At 40.8% G+C, this 18651-nt stretch overlaps 1 protein-coding gene across 1 annotated transcript in view; it reads left to right on the forward strand.

Annotated features, from left to right (window-relative positions):
• The window catches only part of adgrd1 (adhesion G protein-coupled receptor D1), a 43354-nt gene extending 27867 nt beyond the window's left edge, over positions 1-15487 (forward strand). The window contains exons 14-25 of the mRNA XM_084053926.1: positions 464-537; positions 1136-1259; positions 5193-5296; positions 6674-6785; positions 7706-7859; positions 9916-9982; positions 10851-10917; positions 12228-12319; positions 12413-12539; positions 12658-12699; positions 12812-12904; positions 13416-15487. Of these exons, the coding sequence (XP_083910052.1) occupies positions 464-537; positions 1136-1259; positions 5193-5296; positions 6674-6785; positions 7706-7859; positions 9916-9982; positions 10851-10917; positions 12228-12319; positions 12413-12539; positions 12658-12699; positions 12812-12904; positions 13416-13508 (1149 nt within the window). The 3' untranslated portion in view covers positions 13509-15487. The remainder of the gene's footprint in view (positions 1-463; positions 538-1135; positions 1260-5192; positions 5297-6673; positions 6786-7705; positions 7860-9915; positions 9983-10850; positions 10918-12227; positions 12320-12412; positions 12540-12657; positions 12700-12811; positions 12905-13415) is intronic.
• Positions 15488-18651: the final 3164 nt, after the last annotated feature.

Raw genomic sequence — 18651 nt, forward strand, 5'->3', positions numbered from 1 at the left:
GTTCAGTCTTCTTTAGATGTTTACTGGCGTCTAAACGGCAATTAGAGCGTTTTCTATTTCATGTTAGAAAAAATAAGTTATTGGGTTGGTTTATTCCACTCCAGGTCCAACAAAAAAAGCAGGTACTATTTTTAGCTATAATATGTCAAAGTTTGAACGGTGCTCTGAGCAATATATGGATGGAAGTTATGCCAACCAGATTTTGGGGGTGGGATTTGGTGCTGAGACAAAACCACAGATTTGCATTAGAATGGTTCCATGCCCGCCTTTTGGATGAAAGCACTTTTTCCAAGCAGGTTGGTCTATGTTGTGGAAGAAATGAAAAATCTTGTATCCTGTGACCATCAATCAACTACTACAATCCAAAGACAATTTATTTTGTAAAATATACAGTATCACATCATTGTGACTCAGGCTGTGAATGATAGTTATATCCATGTCTCTTTTCCATTCCCTTTTTCAGAGCAAAGAACAGCAGGAACAAACCCTAAACCAGAGTAATAAAGTCTTCCTTTACTGTGCCTTCCTGGACTATAGGTGAGTCTCTATACGCAAAGCATGGATGCCATATGTCTCAGGGATGTTATTTCTGCTCTTCATTCCAACAATACCTTTTTTTATTCCAAAAGACCCAGCATGCATTTAATTTTTAATTCTTAAAATGTTTAGATCATCACGCGCTGTGTTCAGCATATATTGCTGTTTCAGCTCTTTAAAGTAACCTTTAAAAACACTCATCTGATAAGCGGAGCCAAAACACTATTTAGAAACCATAAATCACTTTAAAAGGGAGTGTGTTTTAGTTGGACTCCAGCACTTCCTTTCCTTACCCCCCTTCTCCCAGAGGTTCAAGAAGAAATGTGAATTATTGGATTTTCCTGTCAGGCATTAAATGCAGCAAAAACATTTAGAGTGAGCCTCCCATAATGCAGCATGCTGCATATACTGTACCCAACTACTAATGTTCCTGATTAAAACCCTGTATTTTTTTCTTGGATATATTTGCTGATGGTTTGTGTGTCTGTGTTTGCTTGTTGATGAAACTATGTACAACATGTGTTTTTCCAATCCCACTTGATGTGTTTTTTTTTGTTGAGTCTGCATGCAACAATTCTCTGTGGATCTTTTCGGTCAGTTCAAAGGAAGGAGTGTGGTCCAACGAAGGATGTGTGCGATCAGGTGGAAACCTCACCTACTCTGTGTGCCTGTGCAACCACCTCACCAACTTTGCCATCCTCATGCAAGTGGTGCCAATCAAGGTACAGTATGGGCTTTTCTACAGTGGTGGAAAAAGTACTCAAATGTTTTACTTAAGTATTATAAGTATGTTTGTAAGGCATTATAGACATGGTATGCATAGCAAGTGTTACCAAAGTATCAATACTGCAAGATAGAAATACGCTGTTACAAGTAAAAGTCCGGAATTCAAAATGTACTTGAGTAAAAGTACAAAAGTATTGTTATCAAAATGTACTTAAATAATGATTGTAATAATGAATAATCTTTTGAAAATAGCGCATCGCATCGCTACAAAGTAACTAGTAACTAAAGTTAGTGGAGTAAAAGTACAATATTTGGATCCGAGATGTAGTGGAGTAGAAGTAAAACTATTGGAAATTGGAAATACTCAAGTAAAGTACAAATACCTCAAAATTGTACTTAAGTACAGTACTAAATGTACCTGTAAATGTAAGTAAATGTACCTAGTTACTTTCCACCACTGCTTTTCTCCTGGTCTCCTGTGATACATGGTCACTGAGCAACTTTAGAGACTGTATTTCAACTTTAATTCCACTGGGACTCCTTCAATCCTTTGACATCAGGTTGAATGGTGTTTTGGTAGAGGTGAAAAGTGTAGTCTGGCTCTTCAGGACTGAAGTTGAGAACCACCGGCTCATACCACAAATGAATGACTAGTTTAGTTTCCAGGGCGCATTTGAAAAAATATCTTTTGACCATGTGTTTCACTTTGCTGCCTAAAGTACACAGACCCCTGTTGTTGGGAGCATTGTCCATCAAAACTGCCCTTTTCATATCAGCACCCTTATTCCATAGTGGCCTTCCCTCTCATTGTGATTGTCCATGTCTCAGTACATCACAAAATGTGTTGGAATGTAGAGCCAGACCGATGTATCAATTATTTGACTTTTGGACGACATTGGTATCGGCAATTATGTAGCACATGTGTCCCAATTGTTTCTGCTTTTTTGTGTGATTCTGTGTTTATTTGTATTTATTTATTTGCTTGTAAATCGAATTTGCCAATAGAAACTTTTATCAATCAAAAATGTTGGTAATTGGTCTCTAGGACTCGGTATTGGAACCAAAAATCTGGCATGGGTCGGCCTCTATTGGAGTGTAATTGGACAGAGGGCAGTGGTTTACCACACATTCACCCACCACTCAGTGAGTCTACTGGCACCGCTGCTCTTGGGTTTGACTCTCACTGTTCTCCTTCCCCGGGTCAATTATAAGCAGACCTACACAGTAGCAATGTTGGTTCTACTGGTGGTTTTATATAGAAGGACTGAGGACAGCAATGATTAAGTGTGGTTCTTTCAGAGCCCTTGCAAAGGCCAGTGGTCCATGCCTCAAGCACCACAGTCTCTCAAGAGGCCAAAGCTAAAAAGGCGTATTTGGCCCATTGTTTATGCCAGAACTGTAACTGTGAGATATAGATAGCACACTGTTTGTGCATCACTTTTTTTTGCATAGGCTACTCTGATTTAAAGTTCACATTATAGCCATAGAGCTGAGACTTCTGTACGGATTAACATCATGCCTGTCAACCATACACGGTACAGTGTTCTCAAAAGGCAACCGTCAGTGTCCACTATGGAAGTTGTCAGCAGCAGTGTTGATAGCTTCCTTAGAATAGAAAAGAGGAGCCCTTGTTTTGTAGCTAAATCAAATGGGCCAACATTGTATTTGAGTAACAGCCGTCCTATTTGATGCTATACTTTCTCCTGAACCGGTCTCTAATTAGTGGGCTGCCTCATCCTTCAGCTGCAGGGGAACATCCCACGCGTCCCTATTCTGGAAGGCTGCAACTTCTCTGGCCCTCCTAATGACAAGGCACATGTGAAGGGAGTTAATGGAGATTCAAAACCCAGTCCCTCAAAATAGCCTGAGCTCAAAAACAACATCAATGCAACTGACTGACTGCACAGTGCGCCAAGGATATATGCGTACACAAAGAAACACAATTACTGCTGTCTCTCTTTGAGAAACACCACGTGCACTGTGCATATCATGAAACCATAACAAAACATATCCTTGGGGGGTTGGTGGATTCAAACATCCAAAGAATACTTTCAAGAAGAAACCATCTTTGTGGGGGGAAAAAAACGAAACGAAAAACATCTGTATTTATTAAATCCTTTTGAAATGACATTTGACAGGATTTTTCCTCGTTATTGTATACAGCAATAATAAGCAATAACAAGAAATAATTGTAAGAAAAAGAAAATATTTCCTTGCCTGGTCATGCCTGGTCATTGCCTGATTGTCCGGGCAAAGTAGCTCTTTAAAAACCGTGTCTCTGTGACTACAAAGCCATTTTACGTGTGGCATCATCTGAAACACTCTTGGTCGGAACAGCTTTTGATAAGCCTGTGAGCTTTTCTCACACAATTTTGGATGGAGGGAAGCCCACATCCACTGATGCACTGGACTGTCCGACGACCCTCTGCATTGCTTTGCGTTTGAGGCCAGTACAGTTATCATACCAGGCAGTGATTCAACCAGTCATACTCTCAATGGTGCCTCTGTAGCAGGGACCTTTGGCTCCATGCCAAATCTCTTCAGACTTCTTCCCCACAGTGTGTACATTCCAGGTGAGATGAGGGTGTGCTCTCTGTCCAGCTTCCTGTAGTCCATGATCAGCTTTTTGGTTTTGTTGACTTTGAAAGACAGGTTTTTCTTCAGGCGCCATTTTGTCCGATTCTCGGCCTCACTGGCGCCTAGCACTTTCATGTCATCAGTGAACTTGACCACTACGTTGGAGCTGTGCATGGCCATTCAGAACGAAGCCCTGGGGGGGCTCCTGTGTTGAGGGTCAGGGGGCCATTCAGAGAATTCACACCTAATTGCATCGCTCCGACAGAAAGTCCCGGATCCATTTCTAAATGTATTTTTGTTGTAATGTGACTACTGTGCTCTATAAACATAGCATTAAAAAAAAAAGAAAGTCCAGGATCCAGCTGCACATGCTGGGGTTGAGTCCTACTTTAGATAGGCCTATACCTGATACTGTTTGTTTACTGTCCTTTATTAGTGTATTGTACAACATACTTTAAGAGTTAAATTATATCATGCCACACACTCAATATAAGAAATAACCCCTTCAATAATTTCACTGAAATTTACAATTTGACATCAGCACAAGTCATCATGCTGGCTGGCTGATGGCTTGTGCTGATGGCTTGTGCTGTTGATTACTTTAACAGCTAAATAATTGTGTCATGTTGAAGCTCTCTACCACGGTGGTGAAATTGTGCCCAGTCCCGTTCAGTGGCCCTCCTGGGATCACACTAATGAGGGTCACTCTCATGGTCAGCGTAAACTGTGCAAACTCTACTTAGTCACTTCTTGGCTACCATTACGTTAGTAGCGGCTGAATCAAACAGACCAGTGTGGACCAGCTTCCACATGGAAGAAAGGGTCAGACCTCAATTTAATCACTTCCTCCTATGCAGGCTGGCCATGGCATATAAAACAATGACATCGCGATCACTGGCATGATGTGAAGAATGTGGTGGCTGCTTTAGTGGCAGCGGTGGCCTAGTGGTTAGAGGGGCGGCCTTGATACCGGAAGGTCCCTAGTTCGATTCCCCAATTCATCACATCGATCATGAATTACCGCTGAATAGCCCTTGAGCAAGGCTTCCATGCAGGGTCCGGCTGGAAACAAGTTTCGTACTTAGTCCGACACCCTGGGTAAACAACAAACTTTGCTTTGCTTTTTGCTCTGTGTCCTAACACCCTGTAGTGGGCACTGTTGACCAAGCCCAACTTTCAGCTCCAATTTTTTTTCTCTTTTGTGGTTACAGTTTAACATTTTGCTTTGACAGCACAGCGCCACGTTTTTTAAACAGCCATGTTAAACATCCATGATAATTGTGGTTTACGTTTTACCTCATGTTCCCATTCATATCTATCTCCATAGTAATGAGTTTCTCATCCACACACAGCTCACTGATGGCCACCGGGTGGCGCTGTCGACTATAGGTTACGTCGGCTGTTCCATCTCCATCTTCTGCCTCACCATTACTCTGGTTACCTTTGCTATCCTTTCGTAAGTATCCCATTCATGAGTGAACAGTTCTTCCAAATGCTTTATAATGACACATTTCAGCCTGCCTCAGAGCAGTTGAAAAGTTTAGACCATGGGTTTTTAACAGGGGGTTACTACAGGGGGGGGCACCAAACCATTATGTGATACTGTAGTAAGAACTAGTATCCCTATTCTGGAGGTACTATTTGCAGAAAATAGCAGATCTATAATCTCAAATCAAGCTTGTAGATCGGCTATTTTCGGCGAAGAGGTTTGGTGTAGAGTGGGGAAAAGAGCAGACCGAGTACAGAGCCAAAGGTCAAGTTATGTCTGAAAATACACATTAACATGAATCCAACACGGATGGATGAAGCATGTCTATGAAGCTATCTATGAAATCTATGAAAAAGTTGAATCTGCAACACAATTTTACACAATATGTAGTAGAGGGTCCCTGTTTTATCTCTTTCAGCTAAGGGGTCCTTGGCCAAAAAAACGTTGAACAACCCTACATGGTTTAGACTATCATTAGAAACTATTGACTTTCAACTTTAGTATACTGATTGAAAATGTACATGACACTATCTGAATCAACAGCACATCCCACGCAACTGGTACTCCAAGCAGATTAAATGAAACTGAGATTAATATTCCATCAAGGACCACATGGGAAACAAGTGTTGAGCACATGCATCCTCTACACGTGTTCTGTACACTGTAAATACCCCCTACCAAGAAAAAATCACACCCAGTGTGAAGAGAGTGGTGCCTTTGAAAGTGCAACTGGTTGCATCCTTGTGTTGCAATCAGCAACAATATGTTGTCACGTGACATGTGACAACATATTGTCACGTGTCACGTGAAGCTTGACCAATCAGCCGTGCTCAAACATACGGACGGACATACGGACGGACGGACATACGGACGGACGGACATACGGACACACGGACAAAGTAAAAATTTTTTTTTTTGAGTGGTTGGCACCACTCAAAAAATAAATACAATCAATCACACATCAATCACTCAGCTCAAAGTATTATTTGCAACTATACTTTCACAAAAAACTGGTACGATCTGGACCTGAACCTAGTATACCGTACATTTATATTTTGTTTTAACTTTTATAGATTTGACACTGACTCTGAGCCAGTTTCATTTCATAAAGCCTAATGATGATGTCACTGGTAGGCGGGTGTCCATAGCCCTCCTATGAGACACAGACTGAGTAGATCTTTTTTTACCATTCTCTTAATCTTAATCCGCATAATCTTGAAACTTTTTAAACACAGATATTATGGAGGTCCCTGGAAATAAATCTTTTCCATACCTAATATGTATCAATTCGAGGGTCCTTCACATAAGAATGTTTGAGAACCAGTGCCCTACATTTCTCCACAGGTCAGTGAGCACCATCCGTAACCAGCGCTACCACATCCATGCCAACCTGTCCTTTGCCATCCTGGTAGCAGAGATCCTGCTGCTCATTAGCTCCCGCTTTGACCCTGGCACGGTAGGCACTCCTCATTCACTGTGGATGATGATGATGATGATGATGATGATAATGGATGTCTTACAATGTCTTACACTGTGTTAACTTATTTCACGGCCTTCAAAAGATTTAACTGCAGATACATAGTGCTAGTGTTCAAATATGAAATTCGGTCTCAGAAGTCTAAACATTTGTTCTCTTCACTGAATTCCTAGTTTGAAATCCACCTGATCAAAGACCTGTATTTCAGTCAGGAACACTCACTAAGTTTTGCCGCAATTGCAAAGCAGAGATCCAGTGTAGGAAGAAGCCGTATTTAAACGGACCGACTTGTTGAGGGAATGAGGTGTGATTGGTGTGTAGGAAAGCGTGGCTGATTGAAAGGCTTCAGCAGACTGACAGCTGATTACAGCTGAGCGTATGAGACTTCCGTGCCCTGCATGAACTAACGCAATGCTTTATTCGTTATAATTTTCTATTTAATTTCCACTGGTGAAATTTGTTTTATATTTCATTCTAACTGGTATTAAAATGGTCTTGATATGTGCAGTCACCCTGTTATAAAATAAAGAATTGATGATTCAATATGATGATTCATGCCAACAATAATGATGTTGATGATGACAAGTCAAGTTTATTTGAATAGCCCTTCATCTTTTGTTATAATCTCAAGGGGCTTTCAGGCCCACGTGTAACATTCTGATGCATTTCAGCATTGAGCCTTTACTTCACAGAGCATCTGCTCTCCGCATGCTGTGGCGAAGACGCAATGTGTCAGCATCTTTTCTTCTTGTGGCTGTATTATAATTTAATAAAATTTAAAGGGACAAAGAAATTAAGTGATTTTTGCATTTTCTTTTCTTGAAGTGCAGCTCTTTTCCTTCCTTTTGGAGAATCTCTGTACAGATTATTTCATCACCTGGTCTTGTCTCTTCTCCCAGCTGCCCTGTAAGGTCATGGCGGTCTTGCTTCACTTCTTCTTCCTGAGCGCCTTTGCGTGGATGCTGGTGGAAGGCCTCCATCTCTACAGTATGGTGGTCAAAGTCTTTGGCTCGGAGGGCAGCAAGCACTTGTACTACTACGGCATTGGCTGGGGTAGGTGTGGTTAATATGTGACATTTCATGTTCAGCTGAAATGGGAAATGTATTTGCTGAATAAACGTACTACACAAAAAAGAGTGGAAGATGATAGTGTTGCCAAAAATGTCCATAATGTAAATAGTGAAGGGAACTATGGCAAATCCTAGTAACTAGACACTGGACAGTGTATAAAATGCTTGAGGAATTCAAATGTCTGAGGAAGAGCCACTTGGGCTCGAAACGTCACGTACGATGGTGGAAGAAAATACATTTAAAGACTTTTAGAGCATGATCCAGTGTGCGGACTCTATTATTCTTACATTTTGACTTCTGCCCTGCACCTGGCACTTTAGAGTGGATGTGCGTGCTTGTTCGCTTGTTTAAGGAATTCAAATGTGAAACAACGGATACAGTAATAGTGCTGTAGTACCAATCATAGTGAAAGAGTTAATTCAATGCATTCCAGGCAATTAACATATTGCATTGGCTTACAATTGCACAGCCCCGCTATGACCATTAGTTCTATCTTGTCTGTACATATTGTAGCTGCAAACATTCATTTTATCTGAAGGGGAGCTGTTGTACAGCAAAACTCTGTTATACATAAACATCCAGATTTTATTCATATAGAAGATGTTGTAGGTTTTCTGTAATAGCACATTGAATATTAATAATAATAATCCACTTGGTTTAGCACAACAACCACATAGAGCATGGTTCACTAATGTGCTAAATGATCTATCCTTGTGTTTATTGACTAGTTTGATGATAGCATTTATTCTTTGCACATCACGGTTCATCTTGTAGAGTGGCACAGCTCTTGGCTGGTGTTGTTCTTACAACACCAGCTGAGAACTCACCTAATATGATGACTTAATTGGTGAGCAATTTGCTATTCATAGCCGTAATGTCATAGCCCACTGTATTTTGGATGTCAGCCAAGCCAGGTTTGTGATGCATATTCTCTGAATAGCACAGAATGATGTCCATCTATGTCCTCAGCAATCCACCTGAGATTAAAATGCTGGACAGGCACCCCGACCAACCTGTATGAGTCTCTAGTGCAGCAACAGAGAACATAATCCCCTGCAGCCTGGAGTGCCCGGCCAAGCCGGAGGCAGCGTCGAGGAATCAAACCCGGGTCTCCATGGTGGTGGAGACGCCATTCCCAGACGCCTGTCTTTTTGTTCATTAATGTTTTGTTTTATAATTTTATTTTAAAACAACTCCCAATTTCTTCAGAGATGTTTTCCCTCATCTAACCTGCCTGGCTGCACAAAATATGACGGAAGTATGAGTTCATAGGGTGAACATATAGGCAGATAGAGAAACAAAGAGATTAACTATACTTTGTTGGGCTGCTGGGGAATGCATAGTGTCCCGTCCACATGCTGAAGCGATTAGTGGAAATAAGATCCCCTTTTTATTATTTCCTCTCTTTTTGCCAAAGTAATTTCTCATTCTGTGTGGCCAACTGCAAATGAACTGCTGGAAAGTTGTCCAATGGTTTGAAGTGTGGCGCTTAGTCATGGAGGGTAAAAACACTAATTTTGTAATTAACAGCTCTTGTTATTATCCTTGATAAATCCAGCTGACCCTGTTTCGACAATATTGTCCCTCAAGGTAACAGTTTAATCATCATGTAGAGGGATTAACTGGAAATCTCTGGACTTGGCAAGCCAAAAGGTTATTACTCAGATGAAAGGCTAATGATGAACCAGTCATGCTCAAGGAAATGAACAAGGAGTGTTACAGCAACAGAGACACTATCAAAACAGGGACCTGGATCGAATCGTGTACACACGTTTCAGGTTTTGTTTTAGCACACTTACAGTAGTACCAAATGTGTCGGTCTGTCATTGTTGCACAACAATTTAATTTAGACAATCACAGTAAAGTATTTAAACTACTTTGTTTGGCAGACATCTGACAAATTGATAGATTTTACCAGTATTTTACCAGTGTAATAAACTCACATAGATAAGGTATCATAGATATGGTAAGCTCTATTAACGGCAATAATAATAAATCCTTTGGCATTTCTTTTTCTGTCATTTGTTTCTCCTACCAGGTTCTCCACTAGTGATCTGTGTGGTCTCTATGACATCCGCTCTGGACAGTTATGGTGAGGTTGACAAGTAAGTACCAGGACCAACAACTGGGACACTTGGGCCAGCAGCACTGTCAGCCAGACGCTGAAACCTTGTATCTCCATATTTCTATATGGAGATACAAGGTTTCAGCTCAGTGGCCTTGTGGTTAGACTGTCTGCCCTGAGACTGGGAGGTCGGGGTTCGATCCCCAGCCGGGTCATGCCAAAGACTAATAATGGGACCCAGTGCCTCCCAGCTTGGCACTCAGCATCAAGTGTCGGATTGGGGTAAGTCCCTGCGACATACTAGTGTCATGTCCAGGGGGTGCACTTGTACATCAAGCTGCCTCACGCTAAGGAAACAGGAGATAGGCTCCTGCCATATGGGCCTCAGAGATCTGCAAGGCTTTACTTACTTACTTACTCGTCATACTACAGTGTCACACAAAAGTAGCAATAATTGCCGATCTACAAGCTCACAACGAGTCTATTTTTGCTGTTTGGGATTTTTTTAAGTGAAGGTGGCTAATTCTTTGTGTGGGTTTTATTAAAAATACATTGGGTCGATTAAAACACTGGTTATTAGCTATACGTTTTGGACATACAAGGTTTCCACCCGACAGCGATGATTTTATCCTGTCAGACGATTATATGGATTCTAATTTAATGAATAAAAGCTCAGGGAATTGCATAACAAAGACCTGACCAGTGAAAAGAAAAATGACAGAAACCATGCGTGACATGTAATGTAAACATGTGGGACATGTTTACATTACAGCATTGTAGCATTACACTCTTAGGACACGTCATTTTTGTTTCACATGGGAATTTATTTGTTTTTAATAGTTTTTTGTTTACTATAAACCCATGAGCTTCTAACAACTCCCTTCTTCCTTTGTGCCCCACTCATTCAGCTGCTGGCTTTCATTGAGGAATGGAGCCGTCTGGGCATTCGTGGCACCAGCACTGTTTGTCATTGTGGTAAGAATTATCGAAGTTGTCAAGTTACAAAAATAGCTGATCTACAAGCTCACAACATGGCGTATCGTGAGTCGCGGCACGTTGTGCGCTTGTAGATCGGCTATTTCCGGTATAGTTTGAGGTGACACTATCATACGACAAAGAATAAAATAAAGATTAAGTGGTTAAATGATGACCAATAGCATTCATTTATGAAAAAGATGAAAAAACAAGACGGTATGGCTCCCAAGTGGATCTCGGCAACGTTGTCTCACAAAAGAAAGCAATATTTTGACTTTTTGGGACAATTTTGACCAAACGTCAACACCTCCCAATGTCCCCCACCTGTATGAATGAATGAACCATTGTAAAGCGCTTTGAGCACTTGGAAAAGCGCTATAAAAATGCAATTCATTATTATGTGCCTTAAAGGGGGGGGCAAAAAAAGTCACAATATGACTTTTGGGGAATATATTATTTACAATTCTCGGGACATAACTCGGACGCCGCTGAGTCAGCTCAAGCGGACTTCGCAACAGTCTGCACGGCATTTCTATGAAAGTTGCTCAGTGGAGTTTGAAGCAAGCACCCGGAAGTCTACCGGAAGTTTAAAATTGGGTCCATTGCGTCTAATAAAATCTGTCTGCCGGAAGTACCAATATTGGTCGAATAGGCGTGACCATAGAGTTATGAGCAGGTGCACTAGGGTTGCAAACTGTAGAAGCATGCGCAGTAGCATTTTAAATGCGGAAGTGTTGCATTCTCAGATTGACCACCAGGCGACGGCCGCTTCACTTTTCTACCGAGGCTCTGGGGGCTTGCCTGCTACCCATGGGTTGTTGCCATAGTGTCCTTAAGCAAGACACTTAACTCCTAACTGCTTCCCATGAGCAGATTGGTGCCTAGCATGATTTCCTCTGTTGAATTCACCATTCAACATTATTGTAAAGTGCTTTGATTGAATGAAGGCGCTAAATAAATGCACCATCTACCAATACTTTCGTATCTTTGACAAAGAAATGAAAGGGGAAAATGACCTTCCTCAGGTCAATGTCTTGATAGTACTAATCTCTAATCTATCGGAATTAAGACTATGTCCTCCTGGTGGGGCTCTTCACTGGCAGTAAGCAGAAATGTGTGGGGACTCTGGAGAGAGTTAATTGGCAGATTTGGCACAAATAATATATTGGGAGAAGAAAGGTGGTAACAAATATATTTGGCTACTCTAAAATAAAAAATGTATTCCTGCAGACACTGTGCCATATCTCGTATCTCTTGTACCACTATAAAGTTAATTTAACCCAATGCATCACTATGTTTGTGACTTTCAGGTGAACATCGGCATCCTTGTATCGGTGACAAGGATCATATCTCGGATCAGTGCTGAGAATTACAAGGTTCACGGAGACGGCAATGCAATCAAGTGAGCAATTCACATTTTCATGGCTACATTACTAAAGCCTGAAAGCTCTCAAGCGCTTACAGCAAACACATTTGTTCCTTTGTCCGTCTCTAGGCTGACTGCAAAGGCAGTGGCCGTGTTACTGCCGATCCTTGGCATTTCGTGGATTTTTGGAGTCCTTGCTGTGAACACGCAGTCTTTGCCATTCCTTTACATTTTTGCTGTGTTCAACTCATTACAAGTACGTTCTGAAGGAGAAAATTTGTCATTTTATTTATGTGTTTATTTTAGAGTTTTTGTTTTGTTTTACCATTTCATTTGTTTTCATTTAACAATCACTTTTCTGTTTTTTCATGTAGGGATTCTTTGTCTTTTTGTTTCACTGTCTTCTCAACTCTGAGGTAAATGCCATCATGGTACTATGTCTTGTTTGCCATGATTACAGTCCGTGTCCATTCTGAATCCAGAGGTTAACAATTGTTTGGCATCATTGTTTCTTACCTGTTTCTGCAGGTCAGAGCTGCTTTCAAACACAAAACCAAGGTGTGGTCTCTGACCAGCAGCTCCATCCGAAACATAAATGTGAAGCCCTTCAACTCTGATATTGTGAGTGCTCATATGAAAGGACTATACCTACCTACCTGTATATGCACCCTAAAGGCCCTGACACTGAAAGCGTCATTGATGCGAGCGTCCTTGACACACTAAATCAATCTCCCTTTCAGGATTGACAGGGTCTTGTGTGCTTCCGCGCGTCTCCCTTTCATTCAGTCATACTGCTATGGTCTTACTTCTCTGGTTTCTGTTAAAGTGAAGTTGAACTTTAACAGAACTCTTGAAAAAGAATTGATGACTTGAATGAATGATTTAAGAAGTGTAAATTCCTAAATCCCCATTCAAGAATTCCAAAGAAGCGCTAGGTATGCTCGGTATGCTTGTTTTAGAAGAGAATGTACTTAAGACTTCTGGTGATTAGTAGTTTTCTTGCCTACCTATGTTGAATGCACTTATTGTAAGTCACTTATCACAGGATAAAAGCGTCTGCTAAATGACTGTAATGTAATGTAAGAAACAACTCTACATGTCTCAGCCTGACTCTCTTCTCACCATTTTTTAGATGAATGGAAACAAGGATGTGTCTCCCACCAAGATGAACACTTGGGACAAAAGCACCAACTCAGCCAATCGTATCGACCTCTCCGCCGTATAAAGAAACACAGATCACTGCATCTGTCAAAGGCAAAAGCAGGAACGTGATTGACATGAAGTTCATGCAAGTGTAGATTCCCAAACACTGGCCAGAGTATTGTTTTCCATTGTTTTATGTAATGAACAGAACACTCTTGCGGACTATTGACTATCTTCAAAGACAAACAGACTCAAAGGACTGTGCCTGATAACTGCATTTTTAGATATCTTATGAAACAGGGGCTTCTGAAGAAACACTAGATCAGTAAACTGACAGTGAGCTTTACAAGCTTTCACTATGTTCTGTGATCTAACATAAATGAATGAACCATGAAGTGGCTTGATGTGACAGTGCCTTTTTCTCCTCTGTCTATAATCTAAAAAGCCCAATGCACAGAAGTGTCTAGTCTGAATTGTTGGCTAGTCTATTTAGCCTAGATTTAAAAAAAAAATGTAATTGTCCCTTTTTAAGTACAAAGGAGAATGTTAACATATATGAATGAAACATATCCAGTTGTCGCTGATGCAGGACAAGATAAGCAACAGTTTAAAAAAGGAAAAATATTTTTGGTGTATTTTTCCTTTTTTATCCTTTTTAAATACTACCACGTAACTCCACCTGCCTTTACATGCTTTATGAGTATACTGTATGTGATAGTGGATAATCTGAAGGCCGACTGTAATTACAATATTATGATTTTGACAGGGTTATAGTAGTGTTCAAATTTGTGACCTAGGCCCGGGTGTATGAAGGTTAAAGTTAGCAATTTTATGTTTTACAACATATATTGTTAGTATTATATATTTTTTTAAAGAGGTCCATTAGAATGTCTTGATTAGCTCTTAACAGTATTTGAAACGGAATCCACATATCGCCTGCTCTGTATGTGTTCCTGTACTCATGTGGTGAGATGAGCCACACCAAAATGTTGTTAATTCACAAAAGATTAGCCAGTCAATAACAAAATAATTATGTAACATATCTTTTGTCAGTAGAAGATATTGAAGTAAATCAGACACCACATTCTGATTCTGAAGTATTTATTTATGGTGATTCAGATAGAGCTGCATTAATGTTCCAATTTTCCAATTTTTGCAAAGCACAGCTCAAGAATCACTTATCTTCTCATTTTGCTCAATACTGTTTCTCTATAATTGTGTTTAATGTCATCATGAAACAAAAGACTATGGTATTATGTAGTACCTCACATCCTAGATAGCTGCATTACTTTGTGCTTTTTAACGACTAGTGAATACTTTGTGTTTTGGACACAATTCTGTGAATTCCTGTGTGTGTGTGTGTGTGTGTGTGTGTGTGTGTGTGTGTGTGTGTGTGTGTGTGTGTGTGTGTGTGTGTGTGTGTGTGTGTGTGTGTGTGTGTGTGTGTGTGTGTGTGTTTTTTGTTCAGCTGTTTCTGTTGCTAAGGTTCTCAATCTTTATCGGTAAAATATGTGCTTTACAAGTGATGGCTTTAATGTGAGTCAAATCAGATGCTTTTTTATTATCTTGATAAAGCTGTGAGATTGGAAGGGAGATAAATGGTAAATGGTGCATTTATAAAGTGCCTTTATCCAGTTCTTTACAATGTGCATTACATTCACCATCCACACACCGATGGCGGAGGCAACCATGCAAGTTTCTTGCTCAAGGATACTTAGACACTAAGCCAGGAGGAGCTGGGGATTGAACCAGGAACCTTCTGATTCCCAACTGGTCGCTCTACCTCCTGAGCCACTTTAAAACATGTTTTAAAGTTCTTGATTGATCTTACACTGTAAAAACATATATATAGTTTCTTAAAACAGGATTTACTGTAAATCACTCACTCAATTACAATTACATTCTATGTCACGTTAGTTAATTATTCTAAAGTAGGTTAGGCCTGCCTGTTTCAAAAGTCATACCGTAATGTATTGTATATTGATTTTTTTTTTCTAAGGTACTGTGTTCAAGACTGTCTTCTGACTTCTATAATATGTTTATTAAAACTTATATGACAAAAAGAAAACATTGAAATGTCAATTTGTTTAATGCTGACTATTATCAGTGGTATGGAATAAACTTTCTTGTCACATCACAGGTTTACATTTGTAAAGAAGTGTGTGAAATGTTTGTGCAAGCTCCATCGTTTTGTGTTATTTTCAGCAAGAAAAAAGAAAGAAGAGGGGGAACAGGGGGAGTAAGGAGAAAAAGATAAATCAAACAAAAGATATAACTGTATACACAGCATACAGTATACACAGCACATCCAGCTGGTACAGTATGTACATGAGGTCGTTAGACATAAGGTGCGTAAACATAGCAGCTATGTACATGATAAGGTGCAAAGAGAGTATCAGTGCATTGTCAGGTTCAACCACACAGTCCACAATTGGCGGTAACTTTCACCAGTAAAATCCAAATGGTAGGTCCACGAGGATAGCGTAAAGTCCACGGCCAGCCTGGTGACAGACGGCGGTCACGCCTTGTTCAACAGTCTAATGTTAGCCGGGTGAAAGCTGTTCATAAAACTGGTGGTCTTGCCCTTAATACTATAGTAGGCCTGCTGGCCTGGACGCGGTTGCCCACGATGCCTGGGCTCCAATCTCTATTATCCTAGTGTAACCAACCTCCACGCCCATAAGGGGCCATGTCTGTCCCTGCTGCTATCTGACAGCCAACCATTGCTTTCCGCATACACCTTATGCTCTGTGTTTTTGTTCTGGAGTTGTTGTTTTCTTTTTGCTATGGAGAGGGTAGAGGGGAGACAATCTGACATATAGAGATATCTCACCTATCTTTGGCATAGGAGGAAGCAGTCCATTGGGACCAGCGGGACAGAGGGACACCCCTGTTGTTCTAATCTGCATAGCCATGCACCACATGGAGGTCTTAAAACTCCCATCACTGACTCTCCTCACTCTCTCAAACTGCCTATGAGCACTCCTCCTGGGCTCACAAGTGGCCCACTCTATAGCCTTGATGGGACATGGCTATGCCAGCTGTTGGAGGGTTTCATGTCAGACATGGAGAAGCCCAGGGTGTTATTGGTCCCCATAACTTTGTTCTTCCATGTCCCAAGTGCCCATGGAGCTATCCAGTTACCCATGCTCATCCCTCCACGCTGGGCAAGACCTATCCGGTTGAGTGTCTAAACGGAAGTACCAGAATTACGCGGTAGGAAATGACATTGAAATGACACAAGTGTTGTGATTGGTTGAAAAAGATAATTTTTGGGGGAAATACATATGACAGAAGTTCCGCCCCTAAGACATACCTTTTCATTTGCCGAAAGTTTGCTGCAAATGTAAAACACACATTTATCCTGTGTGCATCAATTAGCTCAATGCACAACAGGTGTGGTCACAGTCACACCTAGTTCTGAGTCCAGTTAGAGTTACTGACTCGTATCATATCACAAACTGACTCAAGCCAGGTGCAACTGCTTGGCTCCCCACACACACCTTTTAAACTGTAGAAGGCTATATTTATACTTTTGTCACACAACTGATGTTTTCCTCAGTAACTCTTTGTTGTTACATTCAATCTGTGAATGAAACTGGTGCTAGTGCGGTAGTGCCCGTTGGACATGTTATGCCTGTTCTGGATGGGCCACTTAATTGCAGCTTTCTTAAGAACCACTCATCCACACAAGTTCAAACGGTTCAAACTTGATACTGCATTTCCCTGTGTCCTCAGCAACACACCTGCCAAATGTTTTCATAGTGTGGATGGCAGCCATTTAGAATTTCTATATTTTCCCTACATGCAACAGTTTTCCTCTTCAGGACATAATTATTTAGGACCCAAAATCAGTTGAGCTTGTTTTTGTTGCAATTAGTGGGAGGTCAAGTGACATATTACTGGACTAAAGACAGACTACTCAGCAGTGGTCTTAAGATTCCACAAAGTTATAGAGAACTCACAATTAACATACAGAAAACAGTATGAGTAGGCCTACATAATATTACAGTTTTTCTCGATTGCTAAAGCACAATTTCTAGATCTCTGAGCACAATGACCAGTTGCCTAAACACATTTAATAAATCAGGCCCCCAGTTGGCTTAACTATAAACACATTTCACCTCAATCTCCGATTTCACAAAACTCTGAACACATTGGCATTTGCCAAAACACACGTTGCAGAACTCTAAACACATTTGCACTTAGTCTAAACACTTTCGCACTTGCTAAAACACACGTTGCACAACAATATGAACACATTCTCATTCACTGAACTCAATTTGCTCACATGATGCAAAATGGTAGACTCAGTCATCAAAAGTTGAACATAACGAAGGCACAGGTGTCATTGCTTAAACACGGTGACTCAAAATTGAAGACACCTGCCACTGATGTGACAACAGGTCAGGGGGCCTATGGATAATTGCTTTTTTGTTTTTTGAACTTGGCGTAGAAAAGCAATTATCCATAGGCCCCCTGACCACAACACCTATATAGGCCAGTTTAGAATGCACAGTTTGCTGAAGGTGCCAAACAGCAACACAATGGACAGAGGCAGAGTTCGTGTCAGAGGTGGAATACACAGAGGAGGAGGAGGAGGAGCAGGCCAAGGAGAATTTTTGACATGTTTTATTTTGTACTGTATTTCCCCATTAGTTGTCATCAATAAATGGGATTCAATTCCCCCAAAAAGAATCTGTGACTTACTATTGATTACTATACAGATGTGATTACTATAGCCTACAGATGATGGGATATATAGAACATCACACCCTGAACATTGTGTTTTCAATTTTTATTGAAGTGTGTGATTGATACCCAATAGTGTTTACATTTTTGCAAGCTGCGAGGACGATTTTGTTGTCAAAGTTTTGGTTTGGCCATAGGAGCAACAGTTTTGTGGTGAAAGTTTGGGTTTTGGAGTGAGAGTTTGGTTTTGCAAAGAGAATGCGAGTTTTTGTGGAGCTAGCTTGAGAAAAGTGTTTTGTGTTTAGAGTTTAGTGAAAACGGAGGGCAGTTTCCAGAAATGTGTTCTGACATTCGAGAAAAACTGTATTAAGAATATGGCAAAGAAAACAAAATATATGCACGTGCACACTGCAAACACGTGTGAGAGAGAGCGAGAGCGAGAGCGAGAGGGAGAGAGGGAGAGACGGAAGGGGAGTGAGTGTGAGAGAGAGAGAGAGAGAGAGAGAGCGAGAGCGACGTACATTCAAGAGAGA

Source organism: Gymnoscopelus microlampas, assembly GCF_963454915.1.
Source record: "Gymnoscopelus microlampas genome assembly, chromosome: 4".
Lineage (NCBI taxonomy): Eukaryota > Metazoa > Chordata > Actinopteri > Myctophiformes > Myctophidae > Gymnoscopelus > Gymnoscopelus microlampas.